At 42.3% G+C, this 22,362-nt stretch overlaps 1 protein-coding gene across 1 annotated transcript in view; it reads right to left on the reverse strand.

The window, feature by feature from the left end:
* The window catches only part of trpm7 (transient receptor potential cation channel, subfamily M, member 7), a 98,859-nt gene extending 77,140 nt beyond the window's left edge, over window positions 1-21,719 (reverse strand). Inside the window, exons 1-2 of the mRNA XM_078427333.1 lie at window positions 21,557-21,719; window positions 4,567-4,599 (exon numbers count right to left, since the gene is read on the reverse strand). Coding sequence (XP_078283459.1) covers window positions 4,567-4,599; window positions 21,557-21,559 — 36 coding nt within the window. The 5' untranslated portion in view covers window positions 21,560-21,719. The remainder of the gene's footprint in view (window positions 1-4,566; window positions 4,600-21,556) is intronic.
* Window positions 21,720-22,362: the final 643 nt, after the last annotated feature.

Consider the following 22,362-nt stretch of genomic DNA (forward strand, 5'->3'; position numbering starts at 1 on the left):
CCAGGGTTTCCCAGCAGAACATTGCCCACAGCATCACACTCCCTCCAGCGGCTTGTCGTCTTCCCACAGTCGGTTCGGACCAGACGGGATAGCCTTTGTTGCCCTTGAGCCTTGTGGTTTGTCAATCCTCGGACCTCTGTTGGTAGGTACTCACCACAGTTGACCGGAAGCACCCCACAAGCCTTGCCGTTTCAAAGATGCTCTGACCCAGTCGTCTGGCCATAACAAATTGGCCCTTGTCAAAGTCGCTCAGGTCTTTACTCCTGCCCATTTCTCCTGCATCCAACACATCAACTTCACTAAGTGACTGTTCACTTGCTGCCTAATATATCCCACCTCTTGACAGGTGCCACTGTAACAAGATAACCAATGTTATTCACTTCACCTGTCAGTGGTCATAATGTTTTGGCCGATCGGTGTACATGCCAATATTTAACACATCAGCGCATGAATTTATAGTCATGTATAAGCGTAGAAACAGGCCCTTCAGCCCAACTTGCCCACATGGGCCAACATGTCCCAGGTATACTAATCTCACCTGCCTGCGTTTGGCCCATATCCCTCCAAAACTGTCCTATTCATGTACCTGTCTGTTTCTTAAACGTTACGATAATCCCTGCCTCAACTACCTCCTCTGGCAGCTCGTTCCATACACCCATCACCCCATGTGTGAAAAAGTTACCTCTCAGACTCCTATTAAATCTTTTCCCCTTCACCTTAAACCTATGTCAACTGACCCTCGATTCCCCCCCTACTCTGGGCAAGAGACTTTGTGCATCTACCCGATCTGTTCCTCTCAAGATTTTACACCTCTATAAGATCAACCCTCCTCCTCCTGCGCTCCAAAGAATAGAGTCCCATCCTATTCAATCTCTCCTTATAGCTCAAATGCTTGAGTCCTGGTAACATCCTCATAAATCGTTGTACCCTTTCCAGTTTGACAACATCTTTCCGACAGCACGGTGTCCAGAACTGAACACTATACTCTAAATGCGACCTCGCCAGTATCTTGTAGGAAAATAACTGCAGATACTGGTACAAATCGAAGGTATTTATTCACAAAATGCTGGAGTAACTCAGCAGGTCAGGCAGCATCTCAGGAGAGAAAGAATGGGTGACGTTTCGGGTCAAGACTCTTCTTCAGTCTTCACCAGTGTCTTGATTAACTGCAACATGACCTCCCAACTTCTATAAGAATCTGTTGTGAATCTGTGGAATTCTCTGCCTCAGAGGGCAGTGGAGGCCAATTCTCTGAATACATTCAAGAGAGAGCTAGATAGAGCTCTTAAGGATAGCGGAGTCAGGGGGTATGGGGAGAAAGCAGGAACGGGGTACTGATTGAGAATGATCAGCCATGATCACATTGAATGGCGGTGCTGGCTCGAAGGGCCGAATGGCCTACTCCTGCACCTATTGTCTATTGTCTATAACTGCAGATGCTGGTACAAATCGAAGGTATTTATTCACAAAATGCTGGAGTAACTCAGCAGGTCAGGCAGCATCTCGGGAGAGAAGGAATGGGTGACGTTTCGGGTCGAGACCCTTCTTCAGACTGAAGAAGACCCTTCTCCCAACTTCTATACTCAATACTCTGGCTGATGAAGGTCAATGTGCCAAAAGCCTTTTTGGCCACCCTATCTACTTGTGACTCCACCTTCAAGGAACTGTGTACCTGCACTCCTAAATCCATCTGCTCTACAACACTCCCCAGAGCTCTGCCATTCAGTGTGTAGGTCCTGCCCATGTTAAGACTTCCCAAAATGCAACACCTCACATTTCTCTGTATTAAATTGCATCAACCATTCCTCAGCCAACCTGGTCTACCAATCAAGATCCTGCTGCAATTTTTCACAATCATCTTCACTGTCTGCAATACCACCCCTTTTGTATCATCTGCAAACTTGAAAATGTTAAAATCAGCTTCCAGGCATAATTTTGTCTTGGTATTATGAATAACCAAGGGAAAGCAAAGAACAAGATTAATACAGATCTTTTAGCCTCAGTGAGGAAGAAAATGTAAACCAGCATTATAGCATTCAGGGAATACCTTAAGGCAATAGGGAATTATTACCCCTGCCTGCAGAGATTCTTACGTAAAGATACCATATAAACCAACATCAGCTTTGTCCCTTGAGCGAATCCTGCAAACAACCCAACATTACTTCACCAAGTCAACTCATACCATACAGATGCCTAACTTCAAACTCAGAGCCATACAGGGTTCTGATAGAACACAGAAAGGAATGGTAAGTGAGCCCGAAATATTTCAGGTTGAAAATCCTTCACCAGATGTTTCTGAGATGGATTGACAAGACGACTTTACTTTAGACTTTAGAAATACAGCATGGAAACAGGCCCTTCATACCACCGAGTGCCTGCCTACCAGTACACTAGCAGTATCCTGCACACACTAGGTACAATTTACAATTAACAGAAGTCAATGAACCTACAAAACTGTATGTCTTTGGAGTGCGAGATGAAAATTGAGCACCCAAAGAAAACCCACACGGTCACAGGGAAAAAGTACAAACTCCACAGACGATCCACCCGGATCAAACCCGGGTCTCTGGCACTGTAAGGCAGCAACTCTACCGCTGCGCCAATGTGCTGCCCAAGTCACAGAGGTAGTTTGTCCTGGCTGAAGAATCAAAACCCAAGGACTTGGTTTCAAAATAAGGCACGGTATACGAGGGGGAACATTCCTCAAAGAACTTTGTAATCTTTGGAATTCTCTATTCCAAAAGACTCTGGTGCTCAGATAGTATATTCAAGATCAAGATCAACAGTTGTTTTTTGGCTTATGTGGAAAACTATGGAATTTGGATTTAAACGTTTAGGAGGAATAGCTCAGCTGTGATCCTAATGAAATCAGAATTGTCTCAAGGGAATTTATGATCTACCCCCATTTCTATTTTTTAGCTTCCTACTTTTAAAATACACCCTTCTGTCCAAATTCAATTAAGGGCCGAGTTAGCAAAAAAAACACGAACACATTAACATGTATTCATGAGAGACATGCCCAGGGCTGACCTAAACAAACCACAAGCCTGTGAAGCAAGCACATAGTAGAGAGGAAATAGCATTTCCACACAAAATCAACATTCCAAGCCCACCCGTCCCACTTGGTCACGTACATTTCTAAGTTCTATTGAACTGCAACTTCATCATAGGCCTCTTCAGCCATCCCAGAACCTACAAAATAATCCTGGTTGAGGGAGGTGGGGGGACCAAAGGATCGTTCTTAAACATCAAGGGACTGTCAAAATATGACAGTTTCAAAGATTAGTCTAGTCAGGTTATACAAGTGCAATAATAATCAAATGTAAATGTACAGTTACAAATGTTCAATTTACATATGGATAAGCATTGGGGAGACCTACGGGTTTGAATTGCCAGCTGCTGCAGGGATGCACATATCGTCTACTGTGTGGAAATTCTGTTCATGACAATATCTGAATGGTTGTGTTAAACTCCCTGGTTTAAATACACATTGTCCTTGGTTGACCTATGTTTTTATCTAAATATATTGCCGGACAGCCGCATTTCCAACTAACAAGCTGTTCAGATTATGAATAGTTCTCAGGAATTCTCTTTCTGTAATTAAATTTGCAATAGATCTTCCTCCAACTTAAAAGCCCTCAAGTGTTAACTATACCCAAATGAGTGGCTAAATAATACTAAACTTGGGACAAGTACATTAAAAATTTTAGCCTCTAATTTGTTAAAATATGCATCCCATCCAAAGAGGAAGTCTCCCCTTTTAAAGTATTTATGCAAACTACAATCACACCTACATTAGACAGATGAAAACATCTCTTCAAAGCTAACCATACAGTTTCACAAGATGACGTTTCCAACATCTGGAGCCATCTGAATGACTAGTGGCATCAAGTCTTTAAAAACCTCTCATTATAAAAGGGTGTATTCATTTTAACTGTAATTAACAGTTTAACTCTATTTAAACCAGTTTCATTTAATTCCCTGCTTCACTTCATTCTACATGCACGTTCAGTTCCCTGTGGGCAGAAGTATAACCAATAACCATCAGGGGTTGCTAGGCAGGCATCTTCCCCATACCACAAATGGTGCTAGTAATTTTTCTTTACCTCCAGTTTCCCCCAAAAAAGCATATTTCATATTTAACAGCGAATCTCTTCAATTTAATGCTAATACCTCAAACATAAGACTCTTTTTTTTATGGAAAAGGAGACATAGAAGTCAGACTAATTTGTAGAAACCATAATGCAAAATAATTTAAAACATCATTAAATATCGGAAATAGAAAGCACTAAAAGCTGTCAAATTTTAGTTAAAAAAGCACCACCACCCAAGAGTGGTCATTTGATTTGACAGCAGATAACCATCAGTGTGATGCAACAAATTTGCATCTAAACAGTTAAATCTCCTGCAGCACCTTGAATCAGCCACAAAAACTGAATATTGCATGCTCCACAACCGCTTACTGCTTTAACAACTAACAGATGGTAAAAAAGAAATAGGGATGCCTTCAAGAATATGAACACATCAAATTGTACTAGGATTGTAGAGACATCAATTTGACCATACCTCTTCGAGCTCAGTCTGCAAGGGGAACTGGAACTGCAGATGGGGAAAAAATAAATAAATGGAATAAATAAAGCACAACAGTTGAAAACAATCAAATTACTCAATTATTATTATTACACTTAAAAATAACAATGTAAACATTACGTACCTACCAACTTTGTTACATTGAATTAGTTTGAATTTTAAAATTTAAAACATTCCCACAAATAGCTACATACTGTAAATATGTTTAAATTTGTCTGAGAAACTAAGTAAATTTTAGCACTTCAGTCAATGACTCAGTCAAGCAAAGTTTAAATACCAGTTACATTGAAAACTAAATTAAATACATAACTGTAATATAAATTTAGAGTTCAAACCATTTATAAAGGGAAAGATATTAGTTTAGATTGCATTTACTTACAATCATGGTCATCTGATAATAGCAATAAAGTTTAAGCTTAAATTATTCCAGTTCAGGGTCTTCATTGACTTGTTCCTCCAGAAAAATCATCAGTTCTCATTCAGGCTGAATTATTAAACTTTTTTTAAAAAGATCGAAATCTACAATTTTCTGATTAAGAATAGCCATAAGAATAATCAACTTAGACTAGTCGGCAAAAAAGCAGGGATGATGCACAGCTCTTTAGATGTCACCCGCTTAATGTCTATCCTGAAATAGGATGCATCAGCTCTCAGGGATACACAAATCCTCAATCGCCCATCTCTCTAAATAAAATAAAATATACAAGACTGCCTCCAAAAATGAATCATTGGGATGAGAAAATTATAATCATCCCTAATGTGCCACAATCATGTCAAACTGCTCTACAATTACAAATCAAAATAACAAAATTGTTAACTCTGCCCCATAGAAAGACTTTATAAACAATAATTAAAGATGTGAGGGAACCTATCATCAACAAAGGGACATATATATACGTAACCTAACTATTTTAGCAAGAACTTGAAAAAGAGCGAGTTCGTACACCTTTTCAGAGAGTACAGCTTTGAAATTTATTCATTGGTAGCACGATGAAATGTTGAGCTACAAACCATAAGTCAAAATATTAAAGATCTGAGTATTATTTTGTTTTTAAATATCTGTATCAGAGGCATCTGGGTAGAAAGGACAAAGTGATCTAGCACAAGTATGCAAAAGCCTTTGGTGACAGGGTTTGCCACGTGTGTGATCACACAACATTAGTAATTGCATGTGTGTGATCACACAACATTGATGTGCAAGCTTTACAGCCCAATTTAATACCAGACTATGAGAGTAATTATAAAGTAGACCTTGGGAAGACAATAAACCAGACGACAGGAAGAGTTTCTCAGTTGTTTTCATGCTTCAGCATGTGTTGTTATTGGACAGTAAGTCACAAATCTTTATACTTGTTAGCTGCTACATACACCAAGTTCTGCAACCATTGCTAAAAGTAACCATATATAACCATATAACCATATAACAATTACAGCACGGAAACAGGCCCGTTCGGCCCTACCAGTCCACGCCGACCACTTTCTCTGACCCAGTCTCATCTACCTGCTCTCAGACCATAACCCTCCAAATCCCCTCCCATCCATATACCTATCCAATTTACTCTTAAATAATAAAATCGAGCCTGCCTCCACCATTTCCACCGGAAGCTCATTCCATACAGCCACCACTCTCTGAGTAAAGAAGTTACCCCTCATGTTACCCCTAAACTTTTGTCCCTTAATTCTGAAGTTATGTCCCCTTGTTGGAATCTTCCCCACTCTAGTGGACTTTACAAAAGTAGACTTTACAAATTGAAAGCAGTAATAAGGGAAGATAGCTCATGGCTTTCTCTCTGAAAAAGCTCAGGGAAAAAAAGTAGTGTTAAAACAAATTCGTAATTTAAAATACCAAAGAAGCAAAATGAAATGTTTGCATTTTGAATGGGGCTCCAGCAAATACGCAAAGGTTATTATTACCTTTTCCAGCACAAGACATTTTACCACTAATATTCTTTATCTTTACCCAGAATCTAGTGATTCCTTCACCCTAATCTTTATTACCTCCAGTCATCTCTCCTGACCTGGTTGGTCCCCATTTGGTTTATATTCAGCTCATTCCAAAGCTCCTGCTCACATGTGATAATGGCAACCTGCAATGGCAATTTCACTCACCACCAGCCAGCCTTCTATTGCTACAAATTTTAAACATTTCATCCTTCAAATTTCTCCATTGCTTTATTCGTCATCAATCTTCTTTCACTTTCAATTTTGACTTCCGACACCAATTCCAAGTCATTGGACTTCTATTCATTTTTGTCATTTATGGGGTCCTTTAAAAATACTGTTCATCCAAGTCTTAAAGCATCCCTAAATCGAGTCAAACTCAAGTACCATAGAGGAAGAGACAGTGTAAAATATAGTTCTAAATTATTTATTGATGTTTTTATTATTTTGTTTTAAAATATCTGTATCAGAGGCATCTAAAAACTTGAGCCTTGAGCAACCAACGAGCAGCGAGGTTGATCTGGCGACAGTGCCTCAGGATATGGCACGCTACTCTGATTTTACCCATTCATTCAAAATGGATGGATGCAGGCAGCTTCCACATCTAAGAAAACTAAGTGCAAACTTCATGGTTGATGGAGATGGTGGACAGGATAAAAATGGTTAAGAATTTTAGGAAAGTTAACATAGAATAAAGGGTGTGACACAAGAAGAAACATTCGTCCCACGATGTCTGTGTCAAAAATTATGCTAACAAACTAATCCCTTCTTGTACATAATTCATATCTCTCCATTCCCCGCTTATTCATGTGCTTATCTAAAATTTTCTGAAATGCCTTAAGTGCATCCCAGGCACCATATGCAAAAACATTGCCTCTTGCATCTCCTATATTTCCCCTCTCACCTTAAAACTCTGTCCAAAGATTCCAACTGTCTATCCTATCTATGCCTCTCATAATTTTATGAACTATCACATCTCCCCTCAGCCAGCAACGCTCAAAATAATCCAAACTGTCAAGTCAATGTGGATCCCATGCATTTTTGTCTTCTGCAATATCCGACATGGGAGTCTTTAACAAATGCCTTTCCAAAATCCATGTAGACATCTAATATCCTCACCTTTGCCACCTCGTCAGAAATCTCGGTCCAATTTGAAAGACATGACCTGCACAAAGCCATGCTGACTGTGCCTAATTAATCTATTCCTATCATATGCGACTAAATGCTATCCTGAAGAATCCTCTTCAATAGCTTTCATACCACCAATGTGAGACTCACTTGCCTGCAAGTTCCTGGATTATTTTTATTTCCTTTCGTAAACAAAGAATCAACATTGTCTACTCTGGAATCCTCCTACTAGAGAGGATACAAAAATCTACATCAAGATCCCAGCAATCTCCTCTCATCTTTCTATAAATTGGTATAGACCTGACCCTGCGGACTTGTACACCTCAATGTTCTTCAAGAGATCAACACTATCTCCTTCTCAACCTCAAAATTTCCTGGCATATTTGTATACTCCATACTGCATTCATTCTCATAAGGTCATGTGATAGGAGTAGAATTAGGCCATTCGGCCCTTCAAGTCTACTCCGCCATTCAATCCTAGCTAATCTATCTCTCCCTCCTAACGCCATTCTCCTGCCTTCTCCCCAGAACCTCTGACACCTTTACGGTGGCGCAGCAGTAGAGTTGCTGCCTTACAGCGAAAACAGCGCCGGAGACCCAGGTTCGATCCTGACTACAGGTGCTGTCTGTACAGAGTTTGTATGTTCTCCCCGTGACCTGCGTGGGTTTACTCCCACATTCCAAAGACGTACAGGTATGTAGATTAATTGGCTTGGTAAATGTTTTTTTTTTTAAAAGGTCCTTAGTGGGTATAAGATAGTGTTAATATGCGGGGATCGCTGGTTGGCGCAGACCAGGTGGGCCGAAAGGGCCTGTTTCCGCGCAGTATCTCTAAACTAAGCAAAAATCTATCCATCTCTGCCTCAAAAATATCCAATGACTTGGCCTCCACAGCCTTCTGTGGCAAAGAATTTCACAGATTCACCACTCTCTGACAAAATAAATCTCTCCTCATCCCCTACCTAAAGAAACGTCCTTTAATTCTGAGGCTATGACCTCTAGTCCTAGACTCTCCCACTAGTGGAAACATCCTTTCTACATCCATTCAATCCAAGCCTTTCACTATTCTGTCTGTTTCAATGAGGTCCCCCCTTCATTCTTCTAAACTCCAGCTAGTACGGGCCCAGTGCTGACAAACGCTCATCATAGGTTAACCTACTCATTCCTGGGATCATTCTTGCAAACCTCCTCTGGACCCTCTCCAGAGTCAACACATCCTTCCTCAGATATGGTGCCCAAAATTGCTCACAATATTCCAAATGCGCCTTACCAGCGCCTTGGAGCCTCAGCGTTACATCCCTGTTTTTGTATACAAGCCCTCTTGAAATAAATGTTAGCATTGAGTTTGATCTACCAATTCGACTTGTAGATTAACTTTTTGGGAATACTGCACCAGCACTCCCAAGTCCTTTTGCACCTCCGATTTCTGGATTCTCTCCAGTCTACTCCTTTTACCAAAATGCATGACTCCACACTTTGCTACACTATATTCCAACTGCCACTTCTCTGCCCACTCTCCCAACCTGTCCAAGATCATTTCTTCTGCAGAGTCCCTGCTTTCTCTACACTACCTGTCCTTCCACCTATTTTCTTATCATCCGCAAACTTGGCCACAAAGCCTTCAATCCCCTCGTCCAAATCATTAATATACAATTCTCTTCCATGTCCTTCGTCTTGGTAAATATCAATGCAAAGTATTCATTTAGTACATCACCTACATCCACTGCCTGCAAGCATAAATTCCTTCCTTTATCCTGTGATCCTACCCTCTCCCTAAATACCCTCTTGTTTTTAAGGTGTATGAAATGCCTTGGGATTCTCTTTAATGTTACTTTCTAAGGACATTACATGGGTCCTTTAGGCCCCAATTTCTTGCTTTATTTATTTTCCTGCCTCCTTTATATTCCTCAAGGGCACTGTCTGATTTCTTTTTCCTAAACCTTACATACACTTCATTTTATTTTTGGCCAAGTTTACAAACTCTCTCATCATCCAAGCTTCCCTTAACTTGCCATCCTTGGCCTTCCTCCTTATTGGAACATGCAGATTCTGAACTCTGATCAGATAGTCTTTAAACTGCAATTGCTTACTCTCCATAACTCCTGCGTAACAATGATCTAATTCACCCTCCTCCAATGTACTCACCTCGCCCAAGGTCCAGACATGCTTATTCATAGCTATCTTAAAACTTAAGGAATTGTAATCACTGTTTCCAAAATGCTCCCCCACTGAAATGCCAGTCAGCTGGCCAGGCGCACTGCTCAATGCAAGATTCAGTATGGTTCGTCCTCTTGTTGATCTATCCACATACAGTTTCAAGAAACCCTTTTGGATGCACCTCCCAAATTTTGTCCTGTCTAAGCCTCTTGCATTAGGATGTTCCAGTCAATGTTGTGGAAGTTAGTCACTTGCTACGACAACTCTATCGCTTTTACATCTTTCCATAATTTGTCTACATATCTGTTCTTCTATCTCTCTTATTTTGAGCTCTCCAAAATTGCCTCAGTGGATGAACCATCCGGTATATCCTCTGATTGCAATTATGTTTCAAGTCATCTGGCCCAGGTGAAATGCATCCTTGGTGAAGAGGAGATGGGTTGCAGAAGAGCTTAAAACAATCACTCCCTAGATTCACAAAGTGCTGGAGTAACTCAGCAGGTCGGGCAGCATCTCGGGAGAGAAGGAATGGGTGACGTTTCGGGTCGAGACCCTTCTTCAGACTGATCTGAAACATCACCCATTCCTTCTCTCCCGAGATGCTGCCCGACCTGCTGAGTTACTCCAGCACTTTGTGAATAAATACCTTCGATTTGTACCAGCATCTGCAGTTATTTTCTTATACTCCCTAGAGGCAACTGAGTGCCAGGGAACAGGAAAGTAATAAATATGACATCCTTCTTCTTCTTCTGTCGAATGTCTTTTAGACCTGCAGCTCCGTTGAGGTGAGCCAGGCTAACGTGTCATCGTCCAGGTCAATCAGACCTCGTTCACCATTCGGTGGCTGGTATTTGGGGCAACTGGTGACTATGTGCTCCACTGACATCCTTGATCAAAAAGCACGAGTATGTACTCAACAATTACTGGCTAGTCAGTCAATTGCGGGAAAACTTTTAGAAACAAAAATAACGAAAAAGTTATCAGGCACTTGGAGAAGCAAGTTAAATAAGATCAGCAAGCATGGATTTGTTAAATAAAAATCTTTGATTAATCTGATTGGATTATTTTGCTGAAAGAGGTTTAAGGAGAGAATGCAACAAAGGTAATCTATACAACACATTTGTGCAATGAAAAGCTTTTTGTTGATGGCTATCCATCAATGAAAAGATTATACATGATCACAATCAAGCCATCCAGTGTGCAGATACAGGATAAAGGGTATAACATTTAGTGCAAGATAAAGTCCGTTAAAGAGGCCAGGATTGCACTCCAGCTAGTAACAAGATGTATCAATTGCCTGATAACCGCTGGGAAGAAACTATCCCTGATCATTGAGGTGTATTTTTAAACATAGAACATTACCACACTGGAACAGGCCCTGTAGCCTACAATGTCTGTGTTAAATATGCTGCTAAACCATTCTCTTCTGCCTGCATGCGACCTATATCCTCCATTCCCTGCATATCCATGTGATAATCTAAGTCTCCCAAATGTCATTATCTGCTTCCACCACCATCCCGTCAGCATGTTCCAGGCAAAGTGTGACCAGAACCACACATAATAGTCCAAAAGCAACCTAACCAAAGTGTTATAAATACATACCAGCAAATTTGCAGCATGTGGAATAAACTGGCCAATTGCAGACTGGATAGGAAATTACCTTAAGGACAGAAAGCAGAGCGATGGTAACTTACTATTTTCCCATCCGTACTAGAGATTTGCAAATTATTACAAAATTATGAGGCGTAGATTGGGAAGAAACCCTTTTGCGCAGGATGGAAAAAATCAAATATCAGAGAGGATAGCTTTAAGATGAGAAGGGCAAAGATTGAAGGAGATGTGGAGGGCACTTTTTTTTTTACACAGAGGACGATGAGCACCTGGAATGCACTGCCAGGGGTGGTGGAAGTACTGGTGGTGGTGGTTGAGGCAGATACAGTGGTGGCATTTAAGAAACATTTGGATAAGCATATGGATATATTGGGTATGGAGATATGGATTATGTGCAGGCAGATAAGAGTTGGTCTTGACAATATGTTTGGCACAGACATCGTTAAAGGGCCTGTTCTTGTGCTGTACTCTATGTTATAATCTAATCTAAATGGCACCATTCTAAAGAGGAAATAACAGAAGGGCCAAGGCACTTGTAAATCTTTGAAAGTGCAAGGGGATCTTAGGCTTCACGATAGCGCTGCTGTAGAGTTGCTGCCGACAGCGAATGCAGTGCCGGAGACCCGGGTTCAATTCTGACTACGGGTGCTGTCTGTACGGAGTTTGTACGTTCTCCCCGTGGGTTTCCTCCGAGATCTTCGGTTTCCTCCCACACTCCAAAGACGTACAGGTTTGTAGGTTAATTTTCTTGGTAAATGTAAAAAATGTCCTTCGTGGGTGTAAGATAGTGTTAATGTGCGGAGGTATTTATTCACAAAATGCTGGAGTAACTCAGCAGATCAGGCAGCATCTCAGGAGAGAAGGAATGGGTGACGTTTCGGGTCGAGACCCTTCTTCAGACTGATGTCAGGGGGGCGGGACAAAGGAAGGATATAGGTGGAGACAGGAAGATAGAGGGAGATCTGGGAAGGAGGAGTGGAAGAGAGGGACAGAGGAACTATCTAAAGTTGGAGAAGTCGATGTTCATACCACTGGGCTGCAAGCTGCCCAGGCGAAATATGAGGTGCTGTTCCTCCAATTTCCGGTGGGCCTCACTATGGCACTGGAGGAGGCTCATGACAGAAAGGTCAGACTGGGAATGGGAGGTGGAGTTGAAGTGCTCGGCCACCGGGAGATCAGTTTGGTCAATGCGGACTGAGCACAGGTGTTGAGCGAAGCGATCGCCGAGCCTGCGCTTGGTTTCGCCGATGTAAATAAGTTGACATCTAGAGCAGCGGATGCAATAGATGAGGTTGGAGGAGGTGCAGGTGAACCTTTGTCTCACCTGGAAAGACTGTTTGGGTCCTTGGATGGAGTTGAGGGTCTCGACCCGAAACGTCACCCATTCCTTCTCTCCCGAGATGCTGCCTGACCTGCTGAGTTACTCCAGCATTTTGTGAATAAAGGGACAGGTGTTGCATCTCGTGCGGTTGCAGGGGAAAGTGCCCGGGGATGGGGTGGTTTGGGTAGGAAGGGACGAGTGGACCAGGTAGTTACGGAGGGAATGGTCTCTGCGGAACGCAGAGAGGGGAGGGGATGGGAAGATGTGGCCAGTGGTGGGGTCCCGTTGTAGGTGACGGAAATGTTGGCGGATGATTTGTTGGATCCGCTGGCTGGTGGGGTGGAAGGTGAGAACGAGGGGGATTCTGTCCTTGTTGCGAGTGGGGGGAGGGGGAGCAAGAGCAGAGCTGCGGGATGTAGAAGAGACCCTAGTGAGAGCCTCATCTATAATGGAAGATAATAGAATGTGCGGAGGTCGCTGGTCGGCGCGGACCCGATAGGTCGAAGGGCCTGTTTCCGCGCTGTATCTCTAAACAAAACTAAATAAATGGAGCAATAAAATGCAAATCCACAGAGGGGTGGTTGAATCTAATTTATGCATCACAATTTAAGATGTCAGTGAAAGTCCTAGGAAATGCTTCCAACTATTCAACATTCCGAAAGGCCTCTAGCTCTATGCTCTTTAGGACCAAATTAGATGTTGACAGGTGCTAGAATTAATCCAATTGCTACAGCTTTGTCTATTTGAAACAATCTTTATAGAATCACGTCTTCATGGCATCAACAAACATGGAAACTTGGGATTTCTATGCATTGTTCAACTCATTTGAAAACATTACCAATAACTACAATTCCAGTCATTTGCAGGATGCCAACAGCCACTTTGTTAATTTCCGTACTGATCTATTATCTCCATTGACTGCTAAGTTTTGTCAATGATAAGCCATAAAATATCAGAGGTTAGCAGTGTATAAATAGCAAAACATCTGGTTCAATCCAATACAACATTTGAAAAGGAGAACAGAAAAAACGGAGGTCTGGATGTGACCTTCTCAGTTTAGATGAAAGAAATTACGGCTCCTCCAATAAAGATATCACACAAGCAGCCTGACAACATACCAATGAGCAGTACGAGGATGAAAGACAGAATGGCATCAAGGAAATTCTGTTGATGGGCTTCAGAGATAAATGTGCAGAGGAGTTTGAAAATATATTGATCAAGATACTCTTGGCCACAACCGGATAGACAAGAGCAGAACAAAACAAAGGCAATCTGAATGAATTGGACAATGGAGTGCAACTACACTGAAGTCTTTAGCGGGGTCCAAAACACATAACAGGGATAAAATATTACTAATATTATCACAAGGTATGCCAGTTGTAACTGATTTGCTTACCTAGAGTGCAGTGACAAAGGTACAATACCAACTAAAGATCCAAATATGGCAGTTAAGGAAAGATAAATATAGATTCAGAAAGTCAAACTGCAATCAATGACTTAATAGGAAACAAAGGCTTGAGACTGTGATGTAGTTCGGCAAGTTAACTCAAATATTTTTGAAGAGGGGGATATGATGGCTGCTTTAAAAGGAAGAGGAACAGTTCCTGAAGGGATAGGTGTCATAACGGCAATAATTCAGTGAAAACTGCTGATCTCATAAACTGCAGATGCTTCCCATATATCCTGCTCATTTTCAGCAGAACATATACAATCCGATATCTGATGGTTCGAAAATCCCCAAAGCTTGGCAATTGTTTCACTCATTAGTCCAGAGTGAGAGTTGGAGATCTGGAGTGCAGCCCAGGGTCAGCAATTAGAACACTGGGGGACAGGATCGGGAGTTGGTTTGCATCTGGAACCTGAGTCCAGAGCATTTATGTGTTTCAATCTATTTTGACATACCCGGTCCTACTTCATGCTCCCTTTAAAATCATTTGGCTTACTGGAAAAAAATGTGAACTCCAACCTAACATTTGTTTAAAAGTGAAACAAAATGTATATTGGGCTGTTAATAGAAGTAACATCAACTGCATGGCAAAGGGGATTACAGAGGCATGAGGCAGGAGCTGGCCAGAATTGACTGGAAGGAGGCCCTCGCAGGGAAGACGGTGGAACAGCAATGGCAGGTATTCCTGGGAATAATGCAGAAGTTGCAGGATCAATTTATCCCAAAGAGGAGGAAAGATTCCAAGGGGAGTAAGAGAGATCTGTGGCTGACAAGGGAAGTCAAGGACAGCATAAAAATAAAAGAGCAGAAGTACAACAAAGCAAAGAAGAGTGGGAAGCCATAGGATTGGGAACTCTTTTAAAGAGCAACAGAAGATGACTAAGAAGGCAATACGGGGAGAAAAGATGAGGTACGAAGGTAAACTAGCCAATAATATAAAGGAGGATAGTAAAAGCTTTTTTAGGTATGTAAAGAGGAAAAAAATAGTCAAGGCAAATGTGGGTCCCTTGAAGACAGAAGCGGGGGAATTTATTATGGGAAACAAAGAAATGGCAGACGAGTTGAACCGGTACTTTGGATCTGTCTTCACTAAGGAAGGTACAAGCAATCTCCCAGATGTTCTAGTGGGCAGAGATCCTAGGGTGACGGAGGAACTGAAGGAAATCCACATTAGGCAGGAAATGGTGTTGGGTAGACTGATGGGACTGAAGGCTGATAAATCCCCAGGGCCTGATGGTCTGCATCCCAGAGTACTTAATGAGGTGGCGCTAGAAATTGTGGACGCATTGGTGATCATTTTCCAATGTTCTATAGATTCAGGATCAGTTCCTGTGGATTGGAGGGTAGCTAATGTTGTCCCACTTTTTAAGAAAGGAGGGAGAGAGAAAACGGGAAATTATAGACCAGTTAGTCTGACATCAGCGGTGGGGAAGCTGCTGGAGTCAATTATAAAAGACGAAATTGCGGAGCATTTGGATAGTAGTAACAGGATTGTTCCGAGTCATCATGGATTTACGAAGGGGAAATCATGCTTGACTAATCTTCTGGAATTCTTTGAGGATGTAACCAGGAAAATTGACAGGGGAGAGCCGGTGGATGTGGTGTACCTTGACTTTCAGAAAGCCTTTGACAAGTTTCCACATAGGAGATTAGTGGGCAAAATTAGAGCACATGGTATTGGAGGTAGGGTACTGACATGGATAGAAAATTGGTTGACAGACAGAAAGCAAAGAGTGGGGATAAATGGGTCCCTTTCAGAATGGCAGGCAGTAACTAGTGGGGTACCGCAAGGCTCGGTGCTGCGACCGCAGCTATTTACAATATACATTAATGACTTGGATGAGGGGATTAAAAGTACCATTAGCAAATTTGCAGATGATACAAAGCTGGGTGGTAGTGTGAACTGTGAGGAAGATGCTATGAGGTTGCAGGGTGACTTGGACAGGTTGTGTGAGTGGGCAGATGCATGGCAGATGCAGTTTAATGTGGATAAGTGTGAGGTTATCCACTTTGGTGGTAAGAATAGGAAGGCAGAGTATTATCTGAATGGTGTCAAGTTAGGAACAGGGGACGTACAATGAGATCTGGGTGTCCTAGTGCATCAGTCACTGAAAGGAAGCATGCAGGTACAGCAGGCAGTGAAGAAAGCCAATGGAATGTTGGCCTTCATAACAAGAGGAGTTGAGTATAGGAGCATAGAGGTCCTTCTGCAGTTGTACAGGGCCCTAGTGAGACCGCACCTGGAGTACTGTGTACAGTTTTGGTCTCCAAATTTGAGGACGGATATTCTTGCTATTGAGGGCGTGCAGCGTAGGTTTACTAGGTTAATTCCTGGAATGGCGGGACTATCATATGTTGAAAGACTGGAGCGACTAGGCTTGTATACACTGGAATTTAGAAGGATGAGAGGAGATCTTATCGAAACGTATAAGATTATTAAGGGGTTGGACACGTTAGAGGCAGGAAACATGTTCCCAATGTTGGGGGAGTCCAGAACAAGGGGCCACAGTTTAAGAATAAGGGGTAGGCGATTTAGAACTGAGATGAGGAAAAACTTTTTCAGTCAGAGAGTTGTGAATCTGTGGAATTCTCTGCCTCAGAAGGCAGTGGAGGCCAATTCTCTGAGTGTATTCAAGAGAGAGCTGGATAGAGCTCTTAAGGATAGCGGAGTCAGGGGGTATGGGGAGAAGGCAGGAATGGGGTACTGATTGAGAATGATCAGCCATGATCACATTGAATGGCGGTGCTGGCTCGAAGGGCCGAATGGCCTCCTCCTGCACCTATTGTCTATTGTCTAAAATCTGATAATCCAGCACCAAATTCCGCGAATACCAGATTACAACATACATTATCATAGATGAGATGTAACTCCGTTTTATTTAACCACAGTTTCTTCCATACCCTTTGAATACATCAGCAAAGCTACCAGTCCATAACTTCCAAGTAGACTCAGCATATTGTTTTTGGAATAAGTTAATGCCAAATAATCTGATTCTAATTTTAAGAAAACAATTTCATGATTGTTCTGGACCAGATTAAAATTTCCCTTTAGCTGACAGAATTCCTTCATCAAGTTAAATCACGAATAATCTTCTAAACTTAAAGGCATACCAGGCTGAGTGAAACTTTTCGTGGAATCTTCAAAAGGAAGCAATGATTCAGAGGTTCAGAGAATGTCTAGAGAAAAGTTGCATTCATATAATTTAGGGAATTTGACTCTGCTTCAGTGACAGAATAGCAGGATGACAGAGTGCTGACAGTTTGGTGTAGAGATTGTGACATCATTTTCTAGAACATCATGTTACTCTATGGAACATTGATAAGGGACTGATGTGGGAGTAAGACGTGAAGAATAGGTATGACGGCAGGCAAAATCCACATGAATTCAGATCCCAAAAGCATGGAAAACATCAAAAATCATGACATGCTCAAAGCATGATGATCACATGGCCCAGAGCATTAAAGTCTCTACACGCAAGTAAAAGAAAGTATCGAAATTAACCTTTGATCCCTTGGAAACCAAGGCACTGGAATTTACAATGCATGCAAATAAAAATCGTATTGACATCAGATATGTTATACCTGCCCAAAAGCGTCAAAAGAAGAGTTGGCCATGATCTATTGGGAAAATGCATTGTTGAAAGCCTATCATTGTAGTACGTTCAATGTCCCATGTGAGGTTGCTTGCTAGGCTTAGAGCAGAGTTGGGGGTAATATCCTGACAAGATTGAGATATGGTGATCAATCAGGAAGTAATACGAATAAACAGATCCTTGTCAGTTTTGCAGTTTGTCACTGGGGTGGTACGGCAGGGAGGTAGCTCGGCTAAAACCACTCATGGTCTATATCAAGAATTTAGGTGAAGAAAACAAATATTGTGTTTCTAAATTTGCTTTCAATAAACTAGCTAGGATTGTGACCAGTAAGAGGATATAGACAGGCTTTAGGGGATATATAAAGTTGAGCAAGAACAAGGCAAATGCAACAACATGGAAAAATGTGAAGCTATCTATTTTGATGTACAAATTAAAACAAAAGTGCTATTTCTTTTAAATGGAAACTGGGTTGGTTGATGCCCGAAGGGTCAATAGTGTCCGCACAGATCACGACAACCAATTAGGAAGGCAAATGGTATGTTACCAGAGTATTTGAGTGAAGGTGTCTTACTGTAATTACATAGAGCCTTGCTAAGACCATATCCTGGAGTAGTCTTAGTAAGGTTTTCTCACCCAAAACAATACATCTGCCACTAAGGGAATGCAGCAAAGATTCACTAGACTGTTCCCAAAAAATGGAAGGTTTGCAGTATGAGATTACATAAACCAGCCTGTATTCTCTGGAGTTTATAATAACGTGATTAAACTGAAAGTTATATTTCTTACAGGGAGGATGTTTGAGATCTAAGCAATGAAGAATCTGAGTTCCAATACACAGACTAAAGGTCAGTTACGGCTGAGATTAAGAGAAGTTTCTTCACAGAGGGCGATGAACCATTGCAATTTTCTACCCAAGGGCTGTAGAAGCTTAGCAATTGTGTTCATTCAAAACCAAATTCAGTAGATATCTGAATACAAGAGAGTCAAGTGAGAGTGCAGGAAAATGTTACTGAGGTACAGGGTCACCCATAATTTTGATGAATGGTAGAGCAGGCTCAAAAGTGATAAATGGCCTACTTTCATTTATGTTCAAGTAAGTGATGACACTAAAGTGGGTGATATTGTAGATAGTGAAGATGGTTGCCAAAATTGCAGCAGGATCTTGATCGGTTGGGCAGAGAAATGGCTGTTGGAATTTAATATAAAGAAATGTAAGGTGTTGTAATTTGGGAAGACTAATATAGGCAGGATCACCACAATGAATGGCAGGGCTCTGGGGAGTGTTATAGAACAGAGGGATCTAGGAGTGCACATACATAGTTCCTTGAAGATGGTGTCACAGTTAGATAGGATGGTCAAAAAGGCTTTTGGCACATTGGTATTCATCAGTCAGAGTATTGAGTACAGAAATTAGGAGATCATATTGCAGTTATATAAAACGCTAGTAAGGCTACATTTAGAGTATTTTATGTGCATTGTGTTCTGGGCACCATATTATAGGAAAGCTGGAAAGGGTGCAAAGATTTTGTGTTCTGGGCACCATATTATAGTCAAGCTGGAAAGGGTGCAAAGATTTACACGGATGTTGCCAGGACTCAAGGGCCTGAGCTGTAGGAAGAGGTTGAGCAGGCTAGGATTCTATTCCTTGTGCGCAGGAGAATGAGGGGTGATCTTATAGACGTGTACAAAATCATAAAAGGAAGATTGGGTAAACGCACAGGTTCTCTTGCCCAGAGGAATCAAGAACCAGAGGACATAGGTTTAAGGTGAAGGGGGAAAGATTTAAAGGAACCAGAGGGGTAACTTGTTCCACATAAAGGGTGGTGGGTGTATGGAACGGGCTGACGGAGGAGGTATTTGAGACAAGTACTATCACATTGAATATCTTTATTTGTCATTCAAAACAAGTTTAATTATTATTATCTCAACTTTTGAGAAACATTGAGACAGCCAGATTGAGAGGTTTAGAAATATATATATGGGCCAAATGCAGGCAGATGGGACTAGTGTAGATGGGACATGTTGGTCGGTGTGGGCAAGTTGGGCCGAAGGACTGTTTCCATGCTCTAAGCAGTCTAAAGATTTGGCCAATGAAGTATATAATATAGGGGAAATATGTAATAATCATTTTGGTAGGAAAGATAAGAGCAAGAGGATAATTTAGATGTTTTCAAACTACTAAATGAGCATGTTCAAAGTGAGAGCCATGTGTACGTACAAGAAATAAAATTACCATGCACATGCAGCAAGTAATAGAAGACAAATGAGCAATTACTTTTATTGAAAGGGAGGTGGAGTCTTGCTACAACTGTAGGTTTTAGTAAGAAAACAGCTTATTTTAACCTTATTTTAGGTAGTGTAAGAAAATAACTGCAGATGCTGGTACAAATCGAAGGTATTTATTCACAAAATGCTGGAGTAACAGCAGGCCAGGCAGCATCTCAGGAGAGAAGGAATGGGCGACGTTTCGGGTTGAGACCCTTCTTCAGACTGATGTCAGGGGGGCGGGACAAAGGAAGGATATAGGTGGAGACAGGAAGACAGTGGGAAGGGGGAGAGAGGGACAGAGTTGGAGAAGTTAATGTTCATACCACTGGGCTGCAAGCTGCCCAGGCGAAATATGAGGTGCTGTTCCTCTAATTCCCGGTGGGACTCACTATGGCACTGGAGGAGGCCCATGACAGAAAGGTCAGACTGGGAATGGGAGGGGGAGTTGAAGTGCTCAGCCACCGGGAGATCAGATTGGTTAATGCAGACTGAGCGCAGGTGTTATTTTACCTTATTTTAACAGTGCAGCAAAGGTTCATAGGACTAATCATGAAAGAATGGGTCTGTCATAAGAAAATATTAAACCTAGCAGTCAATACTGTTAAGTTTAAAAGAATGACATGTAGCAGCATGCACTACAAAATACAAAGTGTTGAAGGAACTCAGCATGTCAGATATCTGTGGGGGAAATGGACTGAAGTTTCAGATCAGGAACACTCACTGAGTAGGTCCAGGAAGGACAAGAGCCACACATTAATGACACAAGTGGGTACAATATCGATTTAAACTAAAGCACTTTAGTGGTGGGGTGAAAAGGAATAAATTCTTGCATGTGCCCCCAGATAAGGAATCTCATTAAAACAGAAGATACTGAGAAGGGGAGATACAAAAGGGATATTTTCTTTGGTGGGAGAAGATCAAGCCAGAAGCATAGTCCCAGAATATGGGAATAAACACTTCAGACTGAAGTGGAATTTAAAGACGCTTTAGAAACTCCTTATCTGCAAAATAACGAAATGGGGGTGACGAAATACTTTTTTTGAGGGTTGAAGGGAAACCAAGCAGGATAACTGATTAAAAAAATATTAGTAATCGTTTCAACTCTGGTCGTATTAAATGAAAGTGATTGTGACCTCGTGTTATTGTGATTTCAAAATGCTCTAAGATTACGGCCCACGGCGCACTAGCGCTGTCAATCACAGGCACTCCAAACAGCATTGAGCGACCAGATCAGCAGTCGTCATGGTTACTGATCGATATTCACCGGCAGGTTAGGCGCCCCTGAGCCGCGGCCTCCAAGTCAGTGTCGGCCCAGACCAGGCCTACCTACCCCACGGTACCGCGGCCACCGTTACCGGCAGTTGCAGCGGCCGATGCAGCTCAAGCGCACAGCGTGTCCCCGCCGACGGGCCTACGCCCGTTGCCGAAGCAGGCCTCACCACGCGGCCGTCAGCCAGGTCGAATGGCCCGGCAATTGACGCACCCCGAGCCACCTACCATTCTCTTCACGGGTGAGGAGGCTGCAGCAGTGGCTCCTCGTGGCACTGAGCCATCGACGTGGTGTGAGGGCAGACGGCGCGGGAGAGTCCCTGGTGGTGCAGAGTGCCAGGCCCGCTGGAGCCGCCGCTTTCATAATGGAGAGACTCCGACTGACGCTCGAGCACCGCGGCCGCCAACAGCCGTCATGTGACAGTCGCGTGGAGAGGGGTGGAGCCGGAGAGGCGGCGTTCACATGTGACCGCTGCCCTGGGCGGAGCGCCGCGTGTGTAAGCGCAATCTCCGCCCCCCTTCTCCCCCCCCCCCACGTGGCATGCGCTTGGACACGCCCTCACCTTAAACGTATGCCTACCATTATTTAACATTTCCACCCTCAGAAAAAGGTTCTGGCTATCTCGACACCTAATAATTTTACATAATTCTTGGGTTTCCCCGCAGCCTCCAACCCTACAGAGAAAACAATCCAAGTTTGTCCAACCTCAACTAATACTCTAATTTATGCAACATCCCGATGAACATCTTCTGCACCCTCTCCATATCCTTCCTGCAATGGGGAAACTAGAACTCTACAACATTCTCCATTGTGGCCATACTATTTTTTTTTTAAACACATCTGCAATGTCTTTCCAATTTTTGTACTCAAGACCTCAACCAGCAAGCATGCCTTCTTCACCACCCTATCATATCATATCATATCATATATATACAGCCGGAAACAGGCCTTTTCGGCCCACCAAGTCCGTGCCGCCCAGCGATCCCCGCACATTAACACTATCCTACACCCACTAGGGACAATTTTTACATTT

This window comes from Rhinoraja longicauda, chromosome 33, assembly GCF_053455715.1.
Source record: "Rhinoraja longicauda isolate Sanriku21f chromosome 33, sRhiLon1.1, whole genome shotgun sequence".
NCBI classification, from domain to species: domain Eukaryota; kingdom Metazoa; phylum Chordata; class Chondrichthyes; order Rajiformes; family Arhynchobatidae; genus Rhinoraja; species Rhinoraja longicauda.